This window comes from Pseudonaja textilis, chromosome 10, assembly GCF_049901715.1.
Source record: "Pseudonaja textilis isolate UNSWEBS1 chromosome 10, rPseTex1.2, whole genome shotgun sequence".
Lineage (NCBI taxonomy): Eukaryota > Metazoa > Chordata > Lepidosauria > Squamata > Elapidae > Pseudonaja > Pseudonaja textilis.
In genome coordinates this window covers 21,316,065-21,333,696 of record NC_141999.1, presented here as the reverse complement: position 1 = coordinate 21,333,696, position 17,632 = coordinate 21,316,065, and the positions used below count along the sequence as shown (strand labels likewise).

At 43.4% G+C, this 17,632-nt stretch overlaps 1 protein-coding gene across 1 annotated transcript; it reads left to right on the top strand.

Annotated features, from left to right (window-relative positions):
* The first annotated feature begins 4,329 nt into the window (after positions 1–4,329).
* CNFN (cornifelin) lies at positions 4,330–16,164 on the top strand. Its single transcript, XM_087940093.1, has 4 exons — positions 4,330–4,458; positions 12,457–12,587; positions 14,479–14,615; positions 15,410–16,164. Exons 2-4 carry the CDS (start codon positions 12,464–12,466, stop codon positions 15,494–15,496), a joined length of 348 nt encoding a protein of 115 aa, XP_087796219.1. The 5' UTR covers positions 4,330–4,458; positions 12,457–12,463; the 3' UTR covers positions 15,497–16,164.
* Positions 16,165–17,632: the final 1,468 nt, after the last annotated feature.

The window sequence follows — 17,632 nt, the reverse complement described above, 5'->3', positions numbered from 1 at the left end:
ACCATTGCATCCCCATACCAACGTGATCAGATACTTGGCAACTGACTCCTATTTATGACAGTCTCAGGGTCCTGGGGTCATGCGATCCCCTTTTGAGACTTTCTGAGAAGCAAAGCCAACGGGGGAAGCCGGATTCACTTAATGACTGGGTTACTGACTTGAACAACTTCAGGGATTCACTTCACCATGATGGCCAGGAAGGTGGTAAATAAAATAGGGCAAATTTCATTTCACAACTGCTTCACTTAACAACGGAAATGTTGAGCTCAACGGTGATCGTACGTCAAGGAATATCTACAGACTCCTCACATCCTGGAGATAAATTGCCTCAACTACTCTCAAAATGACCCTATGGAGCACTGCACACCAGAACAACTAGATTCAAGGACAGTTTTTTTCTACTAAACAACTCATTCCCACAACTCATTCTATTCTACTCTATTCTACTCTCTATTCTATTCTACTCTATTCTACTCTATATTCTACTCTATATTCTATTCTATTCTATTCTATTCTATTCTATTCTATTCTACTATACTCTATTCTACTCTATATTCTGTTCTACTCTGTTCTATATATTCTATTCTATTTTATTCTACTCTACTCTACTCTATATTCTATTCTATTCTACTCTATATTCTATTCTACTCTATTCTACTCTATATGCTCTTCTCTTCTCTTCTCTTCTCTTCTCTTCTCTTCTCTTCTCTTCTCTTCTCTTCTCTTCTCTTCTCCTTTACTCTACTCTATTCTATTCTAATCAGCAACCCTTCTTGGTAATCAACAAAAGGAGCCAAAATTAAGCCCTGGGTTTAAATTATTCCACGGACATTCCCCCTTCCTAGGAAGCAGATTCTTAGATTCCCAGGACGCCCAGCCCCGAGAAGCAAGGGAGGGTAGGGGCTGTTGACAAAGAATAATCATCCAAAAGACAAATATACCAACAAGCCATCGCTTTCCCTGTCCATGTCAGGTTTAAGCGTCCCTCCCCCGTCCCTGTCTCCCCCCACCGCCACCACCAATCAGGCCTATCTGTGCTCATTTCATCCGCCATTCTTCTTCCGTTGTCAGATGGGCTGGCGGGCACCCCCCCCTTCCTCCTCCCCCTGCCCGTTCGGGGGGTCCCCACGGGGAGGGAACGCTGCTCCTTCCGTCTGCCTCACATAACCCTTTTGCCCAGGAAAAGCAGCGAGTTCATTTATTCGTGCTGGAGCCCCAGCGATTCATTTATCTCTCTTTTTTCCTGTATCTTTGACAGCTTGACATGCCGCTGGTTCTCACCAATGCCATCACACCAGTGTGCACGCACACACATCTCTCTCTCTCTCTCACACACACACACACATACAGAGAGAGAGAGAGAGAGGCCTGTGCGTTCTACATTTCTTCTCATCTGCCTCCTCTTTCCACAATTAAAGAAAAAAAATTGGGATAGGTACTTGGGAGCTATTTTTTGGTTTTTACTCTAATGATTACAACAACAACAACAACAACAACAATAACAACAACAACAATAACAACAATAACAACAATAATAATAACAACAACAACAACTGTATTTTATTTATGCCTCTGAGGTTTTGCATCATTTTTATCTTTTTTTGTAAGATGGTAAGCCGCCCAGAGGGGACGTGGTGGCTCAGTGGCTAAGATGCTGAGCTTGTTGATCAGGAAGGTTGGCAGTTCGGCGGTTTGAATCCCCAGCGCCGTGTAACGGAGTGAGCTCCCGTTCCTTGTCCCAGCTTCTGCCAACTGAGCAGTTCGAAAGCCTGTAAAAAAAAACGCAAGTAGAAAAATAGGGACCGCTTTGGTGGGGAGGGAACAGCCTTCCGTGCGCCTTCGAAGGCATTTAATCCTGCCGGCCACATGACCACAGAGACGTCTTTGGACAGTGCTGGCTCTTCGGCTTTGTAACGGAGATGAGCACCAGCACCCCCTAGAGCCGGAAACGACTAGCACGGATGTGCGAGGGGAACCTTTACCTTTACTAAGCCCACCCAGAGTTACCTCCTGTTGAGATGGGAGGCCAATAAATTTTACAATGTAGGCAGAATGTTTTACAGGCTCGAAGACTTCTGGAAATCAAGCCAGTTCAGCAATAAAAGAAAAGAAGAAAAAGAACACGGATGTCTTTGGCAAAATGCACAAATAGCCCTGCCCACACGTTCACAACCTACTTTATAAGAACCGTATATTTATTTATTTATTTATTTATTTATTTATTTATTTATTTATTCATTCATTCATTCATTCATTCATTCATTCACTCATTCATTTAGAAAATGGATAGAGTCGCCCAGCTGACTCAGAGTGACATACAAAAATGAAAACTCTGATAGAAAAATAAAACTCCAATACACGGGGTGGGATTCAAAAATCCCAGCAACCAGTTCACTGGGTGGGTGTGGCCATGGCGGGCGTGGCCTACCGGAATTTCCGGGAGCACCTTTTTTGCCCTCCCAAAGGTCCAGAGGCTTACCTCAGGCCTCTGGGAGTGGGATGACCGGTAGTGTCTCAAAAATAACACAAAAACTAAAACATGAATGCCTTCAACTTAGCTTCGCTGTTTAAATTCAAAAACTAGATCGTGAAGCAAAAGGAAACCAAAAACAAACCGCATTGACGAGAGTTCCAAGGCAAACCAAGATAACTAATCACGCATTCCAGGAAGATAATGGGGAGATAACAGTTATAAGATAACAGTTCTGGAGAACCAGTAGCGGAAATTCTGAGTAGTTTGGAGAACCAGCAAATCCCACCTCTGACTGCCCCTGCCCCTATCTCTTCTCTGCCTCCCATCGAGTCCCAGCTGATCGGCTGGGTCTTCTATGGTTGCCCTGCACAGGAGAACAGAACTGGAAAGCAAGTTCGCGGGGTGGGGAGGGAATGAGGATTTTGCAGTAACCTTCCCCTGCCACGCCCACCAAGCCACGCCCACCAAGCCACACCCACAGAGCTGATAGTAAATTTTTTTGAATCCCACCACTGATGGGTTCCCCTGGAAACTGCAGCCGTCATAAGTGTGAGTCAGTTGTCAAGCATCTGATGTAAATCACGTGACCACGGGGATGCTGCCACAGTCACAAGTGTGCAAAACAGTCATCGGTCACTTTTTTTCAGTCGTAACTTTGAACAGTCACTAAGTGAACTGTTGTAAGTCAATGACTACCTTTTATTCTGTTAAATAAATAAATAAATAAATAACATCACCATCAGAGGCCATTGGCTAAGGACCAATGAGAGTTGCAGGCTAGATGGACCCAGAGCTTAAACAGAATTGGTTAGCTGATGCTTAGGGCATTATGTCAGCTCAGTCCGGAGCTATTTATGGCTCTCTCTGCGTTAGGCAAATCTTGAAAATTAGGTTGAGTTAATCCATAATATCTTCCCTTTTTAAATGTTTGCTCTCTGCATCCCTGAGCAAATACCATTTATGGCTGTTCTCTCAAATATGTAAGTTGACAGTCCAAAGTCCAGAGAGTTTAGCAATGGCGGGGGAAAAAGAAAGGTTTGCCTACGCAAATATTTACCTACTGCTACAGGATACGTTGCTCAAACCTCCAAATATATTAAACCGCAATCCCAATATTTCCATCATATGATTGCGTTGGAGGTATCTTTGCGTCATTCGGTGAGAAGAAACCACGATACCTATAGACTAGGCCGTTTATCTCTCTGAGAAGCCTTTTATTTTTAATTTTAAAAGAGGGGAGGGTGGAAACCCCAGAGATAATATTCTCTGCCCCTTGGATCTCAGTGACTCACTCGTCCTATGTCCGAGTAGTCCTCAAAATACGACACACACACACACACACATTGAGTCCCCCCAAAGGTCTGTGGCTATATTGGTTAAGTGAATTTTGCCCCATTTTACAACCTTCCGTGCCAACCATTGTTAAGCAAAACGCTGCAGTTGTTCAGTTACACAGTTGTTAAGTGAATCTGGATTTCCACATTGACTTTGCTGGGCAGAAAGTCGCAAAAGGGGAATCCCATGATCCTTGGGATTCTGCAACCGTCATAAATAGGAGCCAGTTGGCCAAGCGGGCCAATTTTGATCACGTGACCACGGGGAGGCTGCGAAGGTCATAAGTGTGAGAAATGGTCATAAGACACTTTTCCCCCCCCCAGGATCATTGCAATTTTGAACAATCACTAAACAAACAGTTATATGTAGAGGACTATTTCTCTGTGTGTTCTTGTTTGAAAAATCAACATTCTTTCTTGGTAAATCATACCCCTCAACTCTGTTTAACAAGGTTCATAGTTTTGGGCTTCTGTTCACCTCCTAGTTGCCCCACCTAATTTATTCATACTTTCCCCTATCAACTCATTCTCCGCCCTAGCCATAAGGTCTATATAACAGATGGCCATTGACGGGACTCAGTTTCTTGCTTAGAGACAGCTGGTCAACAGAAAAATCTGAAATTTCAGTGGGTTGGTTTTTTTAAAATACAGGTAAGAGAATATAAGCCCATGTAGAAATGTTTGCAAATCCTCTGTTGATGTCAAGTTGATTTTTTTGGAGCAGGATGAAGAATAAATAGGAGTTTTAAAAACTTTTAAAGCTTCTCTATTGCCATTTTCTAGAATTGTGTGTTTTGTTTCCAGCTCAATTTGTAGTTTATTATGTTAAAAGAAACGAGAAACAACACGTAAGGATTTTTTTGGAGTAGGTTAATAGTAGAAAGAATTAGGAAGGGGTGGGTCCATTATGAAGAGAAGAATGATGGGCTAGGTGATAGAGAAAGGATTGAGTGCCTTAAATCTTCTTGAGGGGGGTCCTTGGTGCTCTCTGAGCTTGGCTGTTTTCTTGCAGACATTTCATTACCCAGCTGGGGAATATCATCAGTGCTAGAAGTGAGGTTTGCTCTCAGTTTATATTTTAGTGGCTTGCCGTGTGGTGTTGGTGGAAATGGTTTTACAAGTTCTTTGGTTGAGCTGTTTATTATTGACTTGTTTGGCAATTCCTTGATCTGATGTTAACATGATGTTAATCAAATCTCCACTTCAGTCTTCTCTCTGGGTGAAAACTGGATTCAGATGAACTCAACAGAGCCATCTTAAGTCATAGTACGGTTGTCCCAAATATACTTTTTTTCAAGAAGCAACCGGATTTTCCATTTTTTCTTTGAAGATGTTTCGCTTCTCATCCAAGAAGCTTCTTCAGCAAAATGCCTTCAAAGAAAAACTAGAAAGTCCAATTGCCTCTTGAAAAAAACGCCTTTGGGGCAATCACAAGCTGCACGACTGAGAATCGTTGTATGGATAATTGATTTGGGCTCATGACAAGGGAACAGAACAGAACAATTGTATTTTGTTCATCTTTGTTTTAAGAATGTTCTGTGATCTCAGACCTTTTGCACTGACTATAAACGGCAATTGTTTGGATAAAAGCTTCCATGTCAGGCTGAAATGTTAACCTTAGTTTGAAGAGACACCATTTCCAGGCTTGGGGTTCTAAAAGGTGGTGAGAAGGCTGTATCTCTCTCTCTCAGGACATACGCCCTGGCTATAAAAAGTGCTTTTTCAAACCACAATCGCTCGTCATAACAGAAATCAGAGTTGGAAGGGACCTTGTAGGTCATCTAATTCGACTCCCCACCCAAGCAGGAGACCCTACATCGTTTCTGACAAATGGCAGTCCAATCTGTTCTTGAAAGTGATTTTGGAAAGTGATTCTTGAAAGTCTTTATGTCACATGAAGCTAAACACATTGCATGATTATTCAATGGGACATCTTGACTTGATCTGCTTTGAAGTGGACTATGTCAGATTAGATTAGCTGTTTGTTGGGGGAGGGGGAACTCTACAGAAGGGTGGGGGGTTTATTTAGTGGTGGGCATTAGTGCTCAAAGTCCTCGTAAAGCCATTATGATACCAGAAGGAGCTAGAAAGAAAGGACAGTGGTGGGATTCAAATTTTTTTTACTAGCGGTTCTGCTGGCGTGGCTTGGTGGGCGTGGCAGAGAAAGGTTACTGCAAAATACCCACTTCCTCCCCACCCCACTAACCTGCTTTCCAGCTCCGTTCTCCTTTGCAGGGCAACCAAAGAAGACCCAGCCAATCAGCTGGGACTCGGAAGGCAGAGAATAGATGGGGGTGGGGCCAGTCAGAGGTGGGATTTGCCGGTTCTCTGAACTACTCAGAATTTCCGCTACCGGTTCTCCAGAACTGGTCAGAACCTGTTGAATATCACTTCTGCTTGTAGAACAAGAAATAATTTCGCTCTGGAGGTCTTAGAAGAGAAATAAATCTAGAGAATGGAGCAGCCCAATTTAATAGAGTTTTCATTTGAAACTTGAGTCCAAATTCTGATGTATTAATCAATGGGGTGGGGGAGAGATGATATCCTGGCCTTGTTCTAGTGTTGTTCATGACAACCTAAACAAAAAGTATCAATAAAGGAGAATATTTGTAGCTCAGGGTTGAAATGAGGGTAGGTAATCTCATCCGTATTACTGATGATGTTACCTAGTAGGGTAACGAAACGTCCACAAGAAAACAAGCAAGCTCAGAGAGCACCAAGGACCCCCCTTCCCCCGCCTCTTAAAGAAAAAGCAAACTGCACCCTCAAGAAAAGGGGGAAAATGTCATTTATTTGTTTTTGTTAAGTTGGTACAGGAAGTTCCTCAATTTACTGCAACTAGACCAGAATTTCTGATACTAAACAAGCGTTTAAAGTGACATACCCAATTTTACAACATTTTTTGGCCCTGGCTCTTAAGCAAATCACTTCAGAGGCTAAGTGAATCACGGAGTTGTTAAGTGAATCAAGTTTCCACTCTTAACTTGGCTTGTCAGAAGCCAGCTGGGAAGGTCACAAATGTGTCAACTAAAAAAATACTCCTCTGGTCTTTTTAGCTGCCAGAAAAAGGGGGGGAGGAGGGAACAGTGCATTCCCTAAGTGCCTAGATAATCACCCTGGCAGCCCAAAGTTGTCAGAGCACAAGATTATTACTGGAGAGCATGATTGATGACTCTTGGCTATGGATGTGTCCCATTGGAGAATATACATCCAGGAGGTTGGGGGGAAGACCAGGGTCAAGGGTATATTTTAGTATCGGCTGCATCCAGCTAACAGCAACATGGCCACTTCTAATATATCAATTTTATTTTCTCTGAGAGATGCAGCTAGGGACTTATGATTTGAATGGGGGTGGATTTGTTGGGAGTCCTGACAAAACAAAGATCACATGATCCCGGCATGCTGCAATTGTTGTGAGTCGTTGCTGGTTGCCAAGTGCCTGAATTTTGGCTCACATGAGGGTTGGGATGCGGTCGTAAGTGCAAGGACACATTATGAGTCGCTATGGTTCCGTGGCATTGCAACTTGGAATGGTTGCTCAATGAATGTTTGTAAGTCCAAGGACTACCTGTATTAAAGGTAGAAAAACAGGTCTGGAGACCAAGGTTAACTTTCTAGCCAGTGTCCCCAAAGTGCTTCCTTTCAAAAGACTTTCTTCTTTTGCTTGAAGTACTTTCATTTCTCGTCCAAGAAGCTTCCAAGCTCCTCCAAGAATGGTGGAGAACAGAAGAATTAATATTCTTCACAGTCCTCTGGTCATTAGTACTCTTTCTGAGAGTCGTTGAGGTCACTTGGAGGTCAACCTGTGCTCTCAGGGCCACCTGAATCCTATAGTCTGCAAATACTTTTTTGTTTTTACTTTCTGAAAATCATTTGACACTCACACACTATTTGAAGGGTGTTCATTTCAAAGTGGGTAGCTAAATGTATGTAGAGGAGATTCTCAAATCGTCCAGGTCATGGTATCTAGCTGATACAACAAAGATGATTAGGGGACTGGAGGCCAAAACGTATAAAGAATGGTTGCTGGAACTGGGCATGGCCAGTCTAATGAAAAGAAGGACCAGGGGTGACATGATAGCACTCTACCAATATCTCAGGGGCTACCACAAAGAAGAGGGAGTCAAGCTATTCTCCAAGGCAGGACAAGAAGCAATGGGTGGAAACTTATCAGGGACAGAACCTACCTGGAACTAAGGAGAAATTTCCTGACAGGTAGAACAATTAATCAGTGGAACAAATTGCCTCCAGAAGTTGTGACTGTTCCAACACTGGGAGTTTTTAAGAAGAGATTGGACAACCATTTGTCTGAAGTGATGTAGGGTTTCCTGCCTAAGCAGGGGGTGGACTAGAAGACCTTGAAGGTCCTTTCCAACTCTTCTCTTCTCTTCTCTTCTCTTCTCTTCTCTTCTCTTCTCTTCTCTTCTCTTCTGTGATGAATGTAGTACAGATTCGTTATTCAACTTGCCTAAGTTTTATCTTTGAAAAAAAAAAAGGATTGTAGGAAAATCTGCCAACTATGGTAACAAGAGAGAATGAGAAAAAAAAAACCCGTTATGCTTCCTAGAAGTCTGCAAAACATGTTTTCTTAAAAACAAAAAACGGAACTGGAAGCTGAAGGCAAACTTCAGGGGGCGGCCTTCATGTCAGCCCCTGCCGCGAAGAAGCCGCACTACAAATGCAAAACAAAAAACAAAAACCCCACAACTCAGCGGCGCTGAAGGACGAGGTGCAAGTTAGAAGTGAGCTGCCTTGAAATCAATGGGATTTTCTTTTAACCGAATGTTTTTTTAGGATTGGATGTTAAGCTCATCGATTGCAGGCAAACCCAAAGCCCAGTTAAATGTTTAATTCCCATTGATTGCAATAGGGCCTTTTTCTTTTCATGAAAGTCTAGTGGAACCTTGGAGGCTAACTTGGTTACTGTAGCCTGGGGTTTTCTCTTACTATAACAGATATATCTTCATGAATTCATTTCTCCTAAAACAAGGTTACCAGTGAGCAATTTAAAAAGCAACCAGAAAGAAAGAAAGAAAGAAAGAAAGAAAGAAAGAAAGAAAGAAAGGAAGGAAGGAAGGAAGGAAGGAAGGAAGGAAGGAAGGAAAGAAAGAAAGAAAGGAAGGAAGGAAGGAAAAGAAAAGAAAAGAAAAATATGATCGGAGCATTTTTTATTTTCTCAGAGGGATGAGCTGGAGAAATCAGTAGGTGATCATAGGGAGAATCAACGCTCTCTGAAATCTTGAAGCTTGGCAGTGGGTCCTAAATCAAACATTGGCACCTGTTGTTTTGTTTTTTTCTTTTTAAACCTGGGATGGCAAATTTCAGTTCATCAGCAGGCTAACTGTTAAGTCGCCCTCAAGTTAGGATCCCCATCAAGCACGGAAAAATTTATGTTGCTAAGTGAAATGTTTGTCAAGTGAGTTTGCCCCCATTTTATGGCTTTTCTGGCTGCCGTTGTCAAGTGAATCATTGCATTTGTTATAAGTTAGTCACATGGCTAAGCCCACCCCTGACGTGACCCCTCCGGGACACTGGGACCATTATAAATAGTTGCCAAGCATCTGAATTTTGATCACGTGGCTGTGGGAGATGCGCCAACGGTCATAAGCGCGAAAAATGGCCGTAGGTCAGTTTTTTTCCAATGCCGTTGTAACTTTGAACGGTCACTAAATGAACTGTCATAAGTCGAGGACTACCTGTACTGCTCATTCATATAGGTTGTGGGTGGAGTAGAATCTGGGTCTCCTTAGTCCAGCACCCTTGTACCACGCTGGCTCTTATTTGAGGGAGAGGTCAGTGGAAGGAGAAGCTATTTGCAGAAACTCAAACTTATCAGCGCCGCGTGACCAAAACTCTTGATAACAAAGGAATGGTGTCCTTCCCTTCAGGATCTGACTCCATTCTTCCTTTTCCTCCTGCTCGCCGTTCTTTGCGGGTTTGGATAACCACAGACACACCTGATTAGGTCTCACATCATAAGCGTCCACATTTCATTGGAGGAGGGACCACTATAGACCTGGCCACCAGACTTGCAAAAAGGTGTTTGGTATGGATGTGGAGGGAAGTCCCAGCTCACAAACCACCAACCCAGACACTGAGATGTCCTTGGTGGTCTCTGAGCTTGGCCGTTTGCTTGCAGATGCTTCGTGATCAAACTACATAACATCGAGTGCCTAACATCGTTTACTGGGCTGGCAAAGAATTTAGCTGACCTCATAAAACCCACCAGGCTGAGCTAAACTGGCCATGTCTGGTTTACAGGTTATGCTGTTGTGTAAGCCTTTGCATGGTCCTCAGATGCCTTGGATAAGCCATCATGTTAAATTTATTTCAGTACTGTATGCGCCAAAGTGAATAAAACAGATGTTGAGATTGATGTGGGGCTTAAATCCTGTTGACTAGACAAGACTAGAGAAGGATAGGATAGGATAGGATAAGATAAGATAGGATAGGATAGGATAGGATAGGATAGGATAGGATAGGATAGGATAGGAAATACAATACAGTACAAATGGAATACAATGCAATGTAATACAATACAAATGGAATGGAATACAATAATACAATACAATACAATACAATACAATACAATACAATACAATACAATACAATACAATACAATACAATATACAGTACAGTACAGTACATTATTGGCCAAGTGTGATTAAACACATAAGGAATTTGTCTCTGGTGCATAAGGTCTCAGTGTACGTGCAAAACAGCAAAATAATAATATCAAATTAATAATAATCATAACCATGATACCAATAAGAGAAGGTAGTGAAAAAGATGGGAAGGATAATAGTAATATAGCTATACTACAAGGGTAAATATACTTAGACGTAAGACAGTACTGTGGGAATTAGGTGTTTAGCAGAGTGATGGCGCAAAGGAAAACACTTGTCTCTGCATCTAGTTGTTTTGGCATGCATGGTTTGAAAAACGTCTCACAAAAAAGCCACACAAGGTAGAGAACAGCCTACCCTACATGAACTGAAACACGTCCCACATCATGTTTGGAGGAAATAAATATGCCAGTGCATCTGTGTCACTTGATTTTATTACAAACAAATCTTAATTGATTGCTGTCCAAAAAAAACCCCGCCTCCAGTTTGACCAGGGTGCTACTGCAAAACAAACAATTAAAACAAACAGGCACTTCCTTCTCCCAGGCTCAGCTCGGGGAAGGTGATTTTCCCTCCCCCTGCTCAAGTCCGTTTGCTCTATGAGTATCAGCTTCTCTTTGGTGTGATGGGAATCTTTGTGACTCAAAGCTGTTCCTTGAACAGATATTTTACAATCGAGGTCTTGTACCGTTCAAAGAAAGGCGTGTGCTTTGCCCTGCACAAAATATTCATGGGGATGGACGAGGGGACAAATTAGGTTGTTCTCAGAGAAACTTCTCGCATCTCCCTGAGGAGAAGAATTCAAAAGAGCTCACGGGAATGGACCACAGCCACAACATGGCCTGAATAGCAATGCCAAGGGAGGCCCAATCACTTCTGGATTGGCGTGTGCATCTCCCTTGTGGCCATACAAAAGATGTGTAGCAGGGGTGGGATTCTACCAATTTGCACCTATTCGCTAGAACCGGTTGTTAACATTCTAAGCAGTTCAGAGAACCGGTTGTTAGAAGAAATTACTAGCCTAATCCTGTAAGGAAGGCAGGAAGGAAACATTCTGGTGTTGCTTACAGAAACTGCCTCTCTGTTAACCCTTATTACGTTCTTGGCAGGACTAGACTTCCTGTCTCAGGAACTTCTCTGGAGTTTTTCCCCCTCCTTTGCTGGTACTTTGCTTGTGTGGCGTGACCATTCAAAATTACAATGGCACTGAAAAAAGTGACCATTTTTCACACTTACGACTGTTGCAGCATCCCCACAGTCATGGGTGGCCAGGTGTGGAGATACGCGCCTCGATGTGAGTGATATTGAGTTGGCCACACCCAGCCAATAACATGACCACCAAGCCATATCCATCCAGTCACATGACCACCAAGCCATGCCCACCACTTAAGCCACTCCCACAGAACCGGTTGTTAAAATTTTTGAATCCCACCCCTGATGTGTAGGCTGACCATTCGCATCAGCTGTCACAAGGTGCCCTGAAAGAGGAGGGGGCATAGGAGCAGGATGATAGTGACAGTATTCCTAAACTCTCAAAAGAGACTCTAAAGTTGGAGCTAATACTTATGGGGTGTGTTTTGTGTCTGCACTGCTTTGCAGTGGCAGGGTGCCATTCTAATGGCACTGCAATGTGGTGCAGTGGCCTAGAGGTGGAGTTCTCACCTCACAGTCAGGAGGCTGTGTGTTCGATCCTAAGTAGAGGCAGATATTTCTCTCTGGGCACACTGAGAATATATCTGCTGAACAAAACTCCACATTGGTGACAGGAAAGGCATCCAGCCAGTAAATACTCTCCTAGCCCCATCCAGTTGCCCTGATTCCACCCTGCAAGGGATTTATGGGTTCGTTAAAAGAGGATGGTGAGGGTTGGGAAGAAAGGTTGCCAGTTGGGAAACTTGTTGCCAACTCTCTCAAGACCAAGAGTTCTTGGAACTGAGGGGATAATAATAGAAATAATTGGTCTTTTTGTCCTCTTCCTTCTCTTTCCTCTCTTTCCTGCTCTCCTTCCTTCCTTCCTTCCTAGGGTTACCATGGCCTATCAATCGGAGGTGATCATTGACGGTCAGCCGCAACCTGCAGGCACCAGCTACTCATTCAATAGTCAAGGAAGCTGGAATTCAGACCTGTGTGACTGCTGTTCTGACATGGGCATCTGTGAGTAATGGAGGCATTTGGGGAAGCGAAGGCAAGGATTTCTTGTGGGAAAAGCAAGGACGAAGGCGTCAAAGATGGCAGCCACAAATGCTCAAACCTTTTCTGTGAATGGTATTTTTAACCCACCACAAATCATCATCATTTAATAAACCTTTGCAGGGTGGAGCCTGGGCAGCTGAATGGAGCTGAGTGTTTACTGGCTGGATGCCCTTCCAGTCACCAGTACGGAGTTATATTCAGCAGATATATCTTCATCCTGCCCAGGGAGAGAAATAATCTGCCGCTACCTAGGATAGAACTCACAGCCTCCTGATTGTGAGGCGAGAGCTCCACCTCTAGGCCAACATACCGTTCTTTCAATCCACCGCAAATACCCTTGCTCAAATCATAAGTGCAGGTAGTCCTCAACTTACAATTGAACCCAAAATTTCTGCTGTTAAGCAAGACAGTTGTTAAGTGTGCTTTGCCCCCATTTTGCAAACTTTCTTGCCAAAGTTAAGTGAATCGCTACAATTAAGTTAGTAACCCAGTTGTTAAGTGAATCTGGCTTCTCCATTGACTTTGCTAGTCAGAAGGTCGTAAAAGATCTCATGATCCCAGGACATTGCAACTATCATAAATATAAACCAGTAGCCAAGTGGCCGAATTTTGATCACATGACCATGTGGATGCTGCAATGGTTATAACTATGAAAAACGGTTATAAGTCAGCACCGTTGTAACTTCAAACGGCCGTTAAAGTAATGGTTGTTTAGTTGCTGGCTGGGGAATTCTGGAAGTTGAAGTCTACAAGTTGTCAGCTTTGGAAGCCATATTGAGACCAGATGCTCCCACGCTGCCACATCTGAGCCTGGGAAAGTGGGAGGGGGGAATTCATTGGAGTAGATCTAGTTAGATATAATAACATTTTTTTTCTGATTCAAGGTCAGGTTGCATTGCGCATAAGTGAGAGGAAACCTTAACTGGGGATGGATGGTGATTTAGCCATGTGATGTGATGATGGGTGCAGGGGATGGATTTTGTAGTTTTTACTTATTGTAAGGAAGCCCGCAACTTTCAGGTTCGGGATTCCACAGTTGTGCCAGTTACTATCCAAAATAAAAGGAACTTTGAGATGTCTGTTTCAAGCTTTTATTCATTACGGTTTTTTTCATTGTATTTATTTATTAGCTTAGTTTATGAGTAGTGCGGTGGCCTAGAGGTGGAGCTCTCACCTCATATAATCAGGAGGCTGTGAGTTTAATCCTCGGTAGAGGCACAGATATTTTTCTCTGGGCACAATGAGAATATATCTGCTGAACAAAACTCCACATTAGCAACAGGAAAGGCGTCCGGCCAGTAAACAGTCAGCTCCATTCAGTTGCCCAGACTCCACCCAGCAAGGGATTTATGGGATCATAAAAAGGAGCTGACGATGATGATTTATTAGTTTATTAAGTTTATTAGTTTATTAGTTTATAATACAAAAATACAAAAGATAACAGGAGGAAAATAAGGGAGGAAAAGGGGAAGGGGAAAGGGGAAAAAGAAAGAAAAGGCATTGTCTTCCTACTCCCTTTGGTGCAGTAGAATAAGATAACATCAAACCTCAACTTTTTAGTTTTACATAATAACATAAACTAGCCATTTCTGTAACAACAAACCTATTTGTCGTAAAACCCAAAATCAAAGTTTTGTTCCCCCCACAACTCAACCACAAAGTCCAGAAGTGGCTTTTGAAGACCACAAGTCTTAAAATTGCCAAACTTGGACACCCCAAACTACTACAGCCTGAACAGCCAGAATAGTAGATATCCAAGGGGAAGAAAATCATTTGCCGTTTTTATTGGTCTCTCTCTCTCTCTCAAGGAGTTTGGGGAGAACCTCTCACCTTTTTCCTTCCTTTTCTACAGGTCTTTGTGCCACTTTTGTACCCTGTATTCTTGCCTGTCGGGTCGCGGAACAAGCCGGGGAAACCTGCTGTCTCCCATTTTTGCCAGGGTCTATGATCGCCCTCCGTACAGGAGTGCGTGGAAAATACCGCATTCAGGTAAAAGGCGGAGCGTCGCAAATAAAAACGCAAATGAAGTTGGGGAAAGAAGGTGGCTGTGACCAGATGTGACAAGGCCTCTTTTCTTCCCTAAAGAGACAAAAGAGGAAGTCGCCCCCCTCTCCTTCCTTCTTGCCGGGCTCCTGAGGCTTCCCTCCAGCCTGCAGGAGGATGAAAACGGCCTCCCCGGGCGCCGGAGGCTCTCTGGAAGCTGAAAATGGGCCCATTTCCGGCCTTCCCGAACTTCCGGGAGACCCGTTTTTCACCCTCCCCGAGCCTCCATGCCAGAGGTGGTATTCAGCAGGTTCTGACCAGTTCTGGAGAACCGGTAGCGGACATTTTGAATATTTTGGAGAACCTGCAAATACCGCCTCTGACTGGCCCCGCCCCATCTATGCTCCGCCTCCTGAGTCCTAGCTGATTGGCTGGGTCTTCTTTGGTTGCCCTGCACAGGAGAACAGAGCTGGGAAGCAGGTTAGTGGGGTGGGAAAGGGAGATTTTGCAGTAACCTTCCCCTGCCACGCCCACCAAGCCACGCCCACCAAGCCATGCCCACAGAACCAGTAGTAAAAACCTTTGAATCCCACCACTGCTCCGTGCCCTCCCCACCATTACCTGTATACAAAATGGGCCACGTGGGGACTCCTGGGAGGGGTGGGTGGAGCCAGCCAGGACTGGGATTTGGGGGTTGTCCGAACTGCACATAATTTTAACTAGGGGCTCTCCTGAACCCCTACGAAACCCCAGCAGTCCCACCCCTGATATTTAACCCAGGGCTTTGTTTTTCCACTCAGGGGTCTATCTGTGATGATTGGATGGTCATGTCCTGCTGTCCGTTGTGTGGTCTCTGTCAGATGGCCAGAGAGCTGAACAGGAACTAAGAAGACAGAAGAGGTGGCCAGGCCTCACTTTGGAGAAAGCAAAGGAAGAGTTGAAGAAAAGAGTTCAGAGGAACAAAGCTAGCGCTGACCGATCTGAAGTGAGAAAGAAAAGAACACAAGATTACAACGGGGTTAATTTTCCTACCTGTTTGTTGACTAGTATTTGAAACTCCACAATGCAAAATCCTGCAGAAAAGAATATGCACCAAAACACAAACACATCTTATATATTATATATAAAACTGAAAAACACAAAAGGATAGCTTTTTTTACATCCCATAAGGAATTAAATATAATTATGAATAAATACAAAGTCATACTAGAAGTTGTTTTCTTTCTCTCTTTGGTGCCATCTACAGGTCATCCAGAATCTTGTAGACCAGATCTGATAGTCCTAAACCAGAGGTTTTCAAATTTGACAACTTTAAGATTTGTGGACTTCAACTCCCAGAATTCTTCCATGCTGGCTGGAGAATTCTGGGAGTTGAGGTCCACAAATCTCAAAACGTGGAGACCCTAGATTGAACTGGATTCTGAATACAGCTGCCCCTTAGTGCTAACGAAAGAGCTATCCTCTTGCTGAAGATTCAATAAACAGGGATTTTTATGTTTATTCCCTCTGTCATTTCCACCTTGAAATCTATATCCTAATAAATCCTCATCTAAAACTCTGCTTGGGGTTTTTTAAAAAAATAATAATTGCGACTTTTGGAAATGGGAAGTGTTGTGTTCCTTTGGACAGCTTGGTAATGTGTTTGTATTTGAGAAACTCCTCCTGGGTTGTTCCTTTCCCTCCATTAAATGTGCCAAAATCAGTTGGTTTTTATGGCTATAATTGAACATTTCAACACAGTAGCTCGGTAGCTTTTTAGCACATTATTCTCTCCCAATCGAATTTATTTATTTATTTAAAATATTTACGTAGCTCTGCCATAAAATCATAAATCAATTCTGGACAGCTTTCAACTTGCAAAACAATATATCACGGTTAAAAAAAAAAATCCAACAGTAATAAAAATTAAAACGCAAACTGGTGCCACAACCCCACATCCCAAGCACATTCTTATCCCAATCTGACATCACCTTATTATTTCAAAGCTTAGGAGAAGATCAGGTGTGGAGCGGTGGTGGGATTCAAAAATGTTTTTACTACCGGTACTGTGGGCGTGGCTTGGTGGGCATGGTGTGGCTTGGTGGGCGTGGCTTGGTGGGCGTGGGAGGGGAACGATACTGTAAAATCTCCCACCCCACTCCTGGGGGAAGGTTACGGAAAATCCCATTTCCTCTTCACCCCACTAACCTGCTTTCCAGCTCCGTTCTCCTGTGCAGGGCAACCAAAGAAGACCCAGCCGATCAGCTGGGACTCTGGAGGCAGAGAATAGGTGTGGGTGGGGCCAGTCAGAGGTGATATTTGCTGGTTCTACAAACTACTCAAAATTTCCACTACCGGTTCTCCAGAACTGGTCAGAACCTGCTGAATACCACCTCTGGTGTGGAGTGGTATGGGGAAGGATAAAAGGGGTATGGAGGCTGTTAGATGTCATGGGGCAGGGAGTTCCCTAGGGTGGGGTTTATAAAGGGAGATGTCCCACAAAATGGCAATATTTCAGGGAAGGAACCTGGAACAGGCCTATCTGCTCTGGTGGGGCAGATACTGTAGTTGCAAGCACAGGTAGTCCTCGACTTACAACACTTCATTTAGTGACCATTCGAAGTTACAGTGGCATTGAATGACTTATGACCGTTTTCACACGACTGTTTGCAGCATCCCCATGGTCACATGATCAAAATTCGGACCCTTGGCAAATGGTTCGTATTGATGACAATTGCAGTGTCCAGGAGTCGTGTGATCAGCTTTTGCGACCTTCTATGGGGAAGCCAAATTCACTTAACAAATTGGACAAGAAATGTAGCAAAATGGGGCAAAATTCACCTAAAAAGACATCTGTCTCTGTGCAACAGAAATTTTGGGCTCAATAATGAACCTAAGTCATGGATTCACTGTATAGAATTCGCACAGCTGTACATTTGTAAATAAACTGATATGTAAATATCTATACATTTGCATATCTAGAAAAGGTAGCAACTACATTTCTGCTGGCTGAAAATCTGTTGTCTAAGCCTTTATAACAGGAA

Excerpts from the sequence above, each read along its gene's own strand:
- CNFN (XM_087940093.1), top strand. The coding sequence starts at position 12,464 with ATGGCCTATCAATCGGAGGTGATCATTGACGGTCAGCCGCAACCTGCA. Across the intron at positions 12,588-14,478 it reads CTGTTCTGACATGGGCATCT|GTCTTTGTGCCACTTTTGTA; the intron begins GTGAGTAATGGA and ends CCTTTTCTACAG. Across the intron at positions 14,616-15,409 it reads GTGGAAAATACCGCATTCAG|GGGTCTATCTGTGATGATTG; the intron begins GTAAAAGGCGGA and ends TTTTCCACTCAG.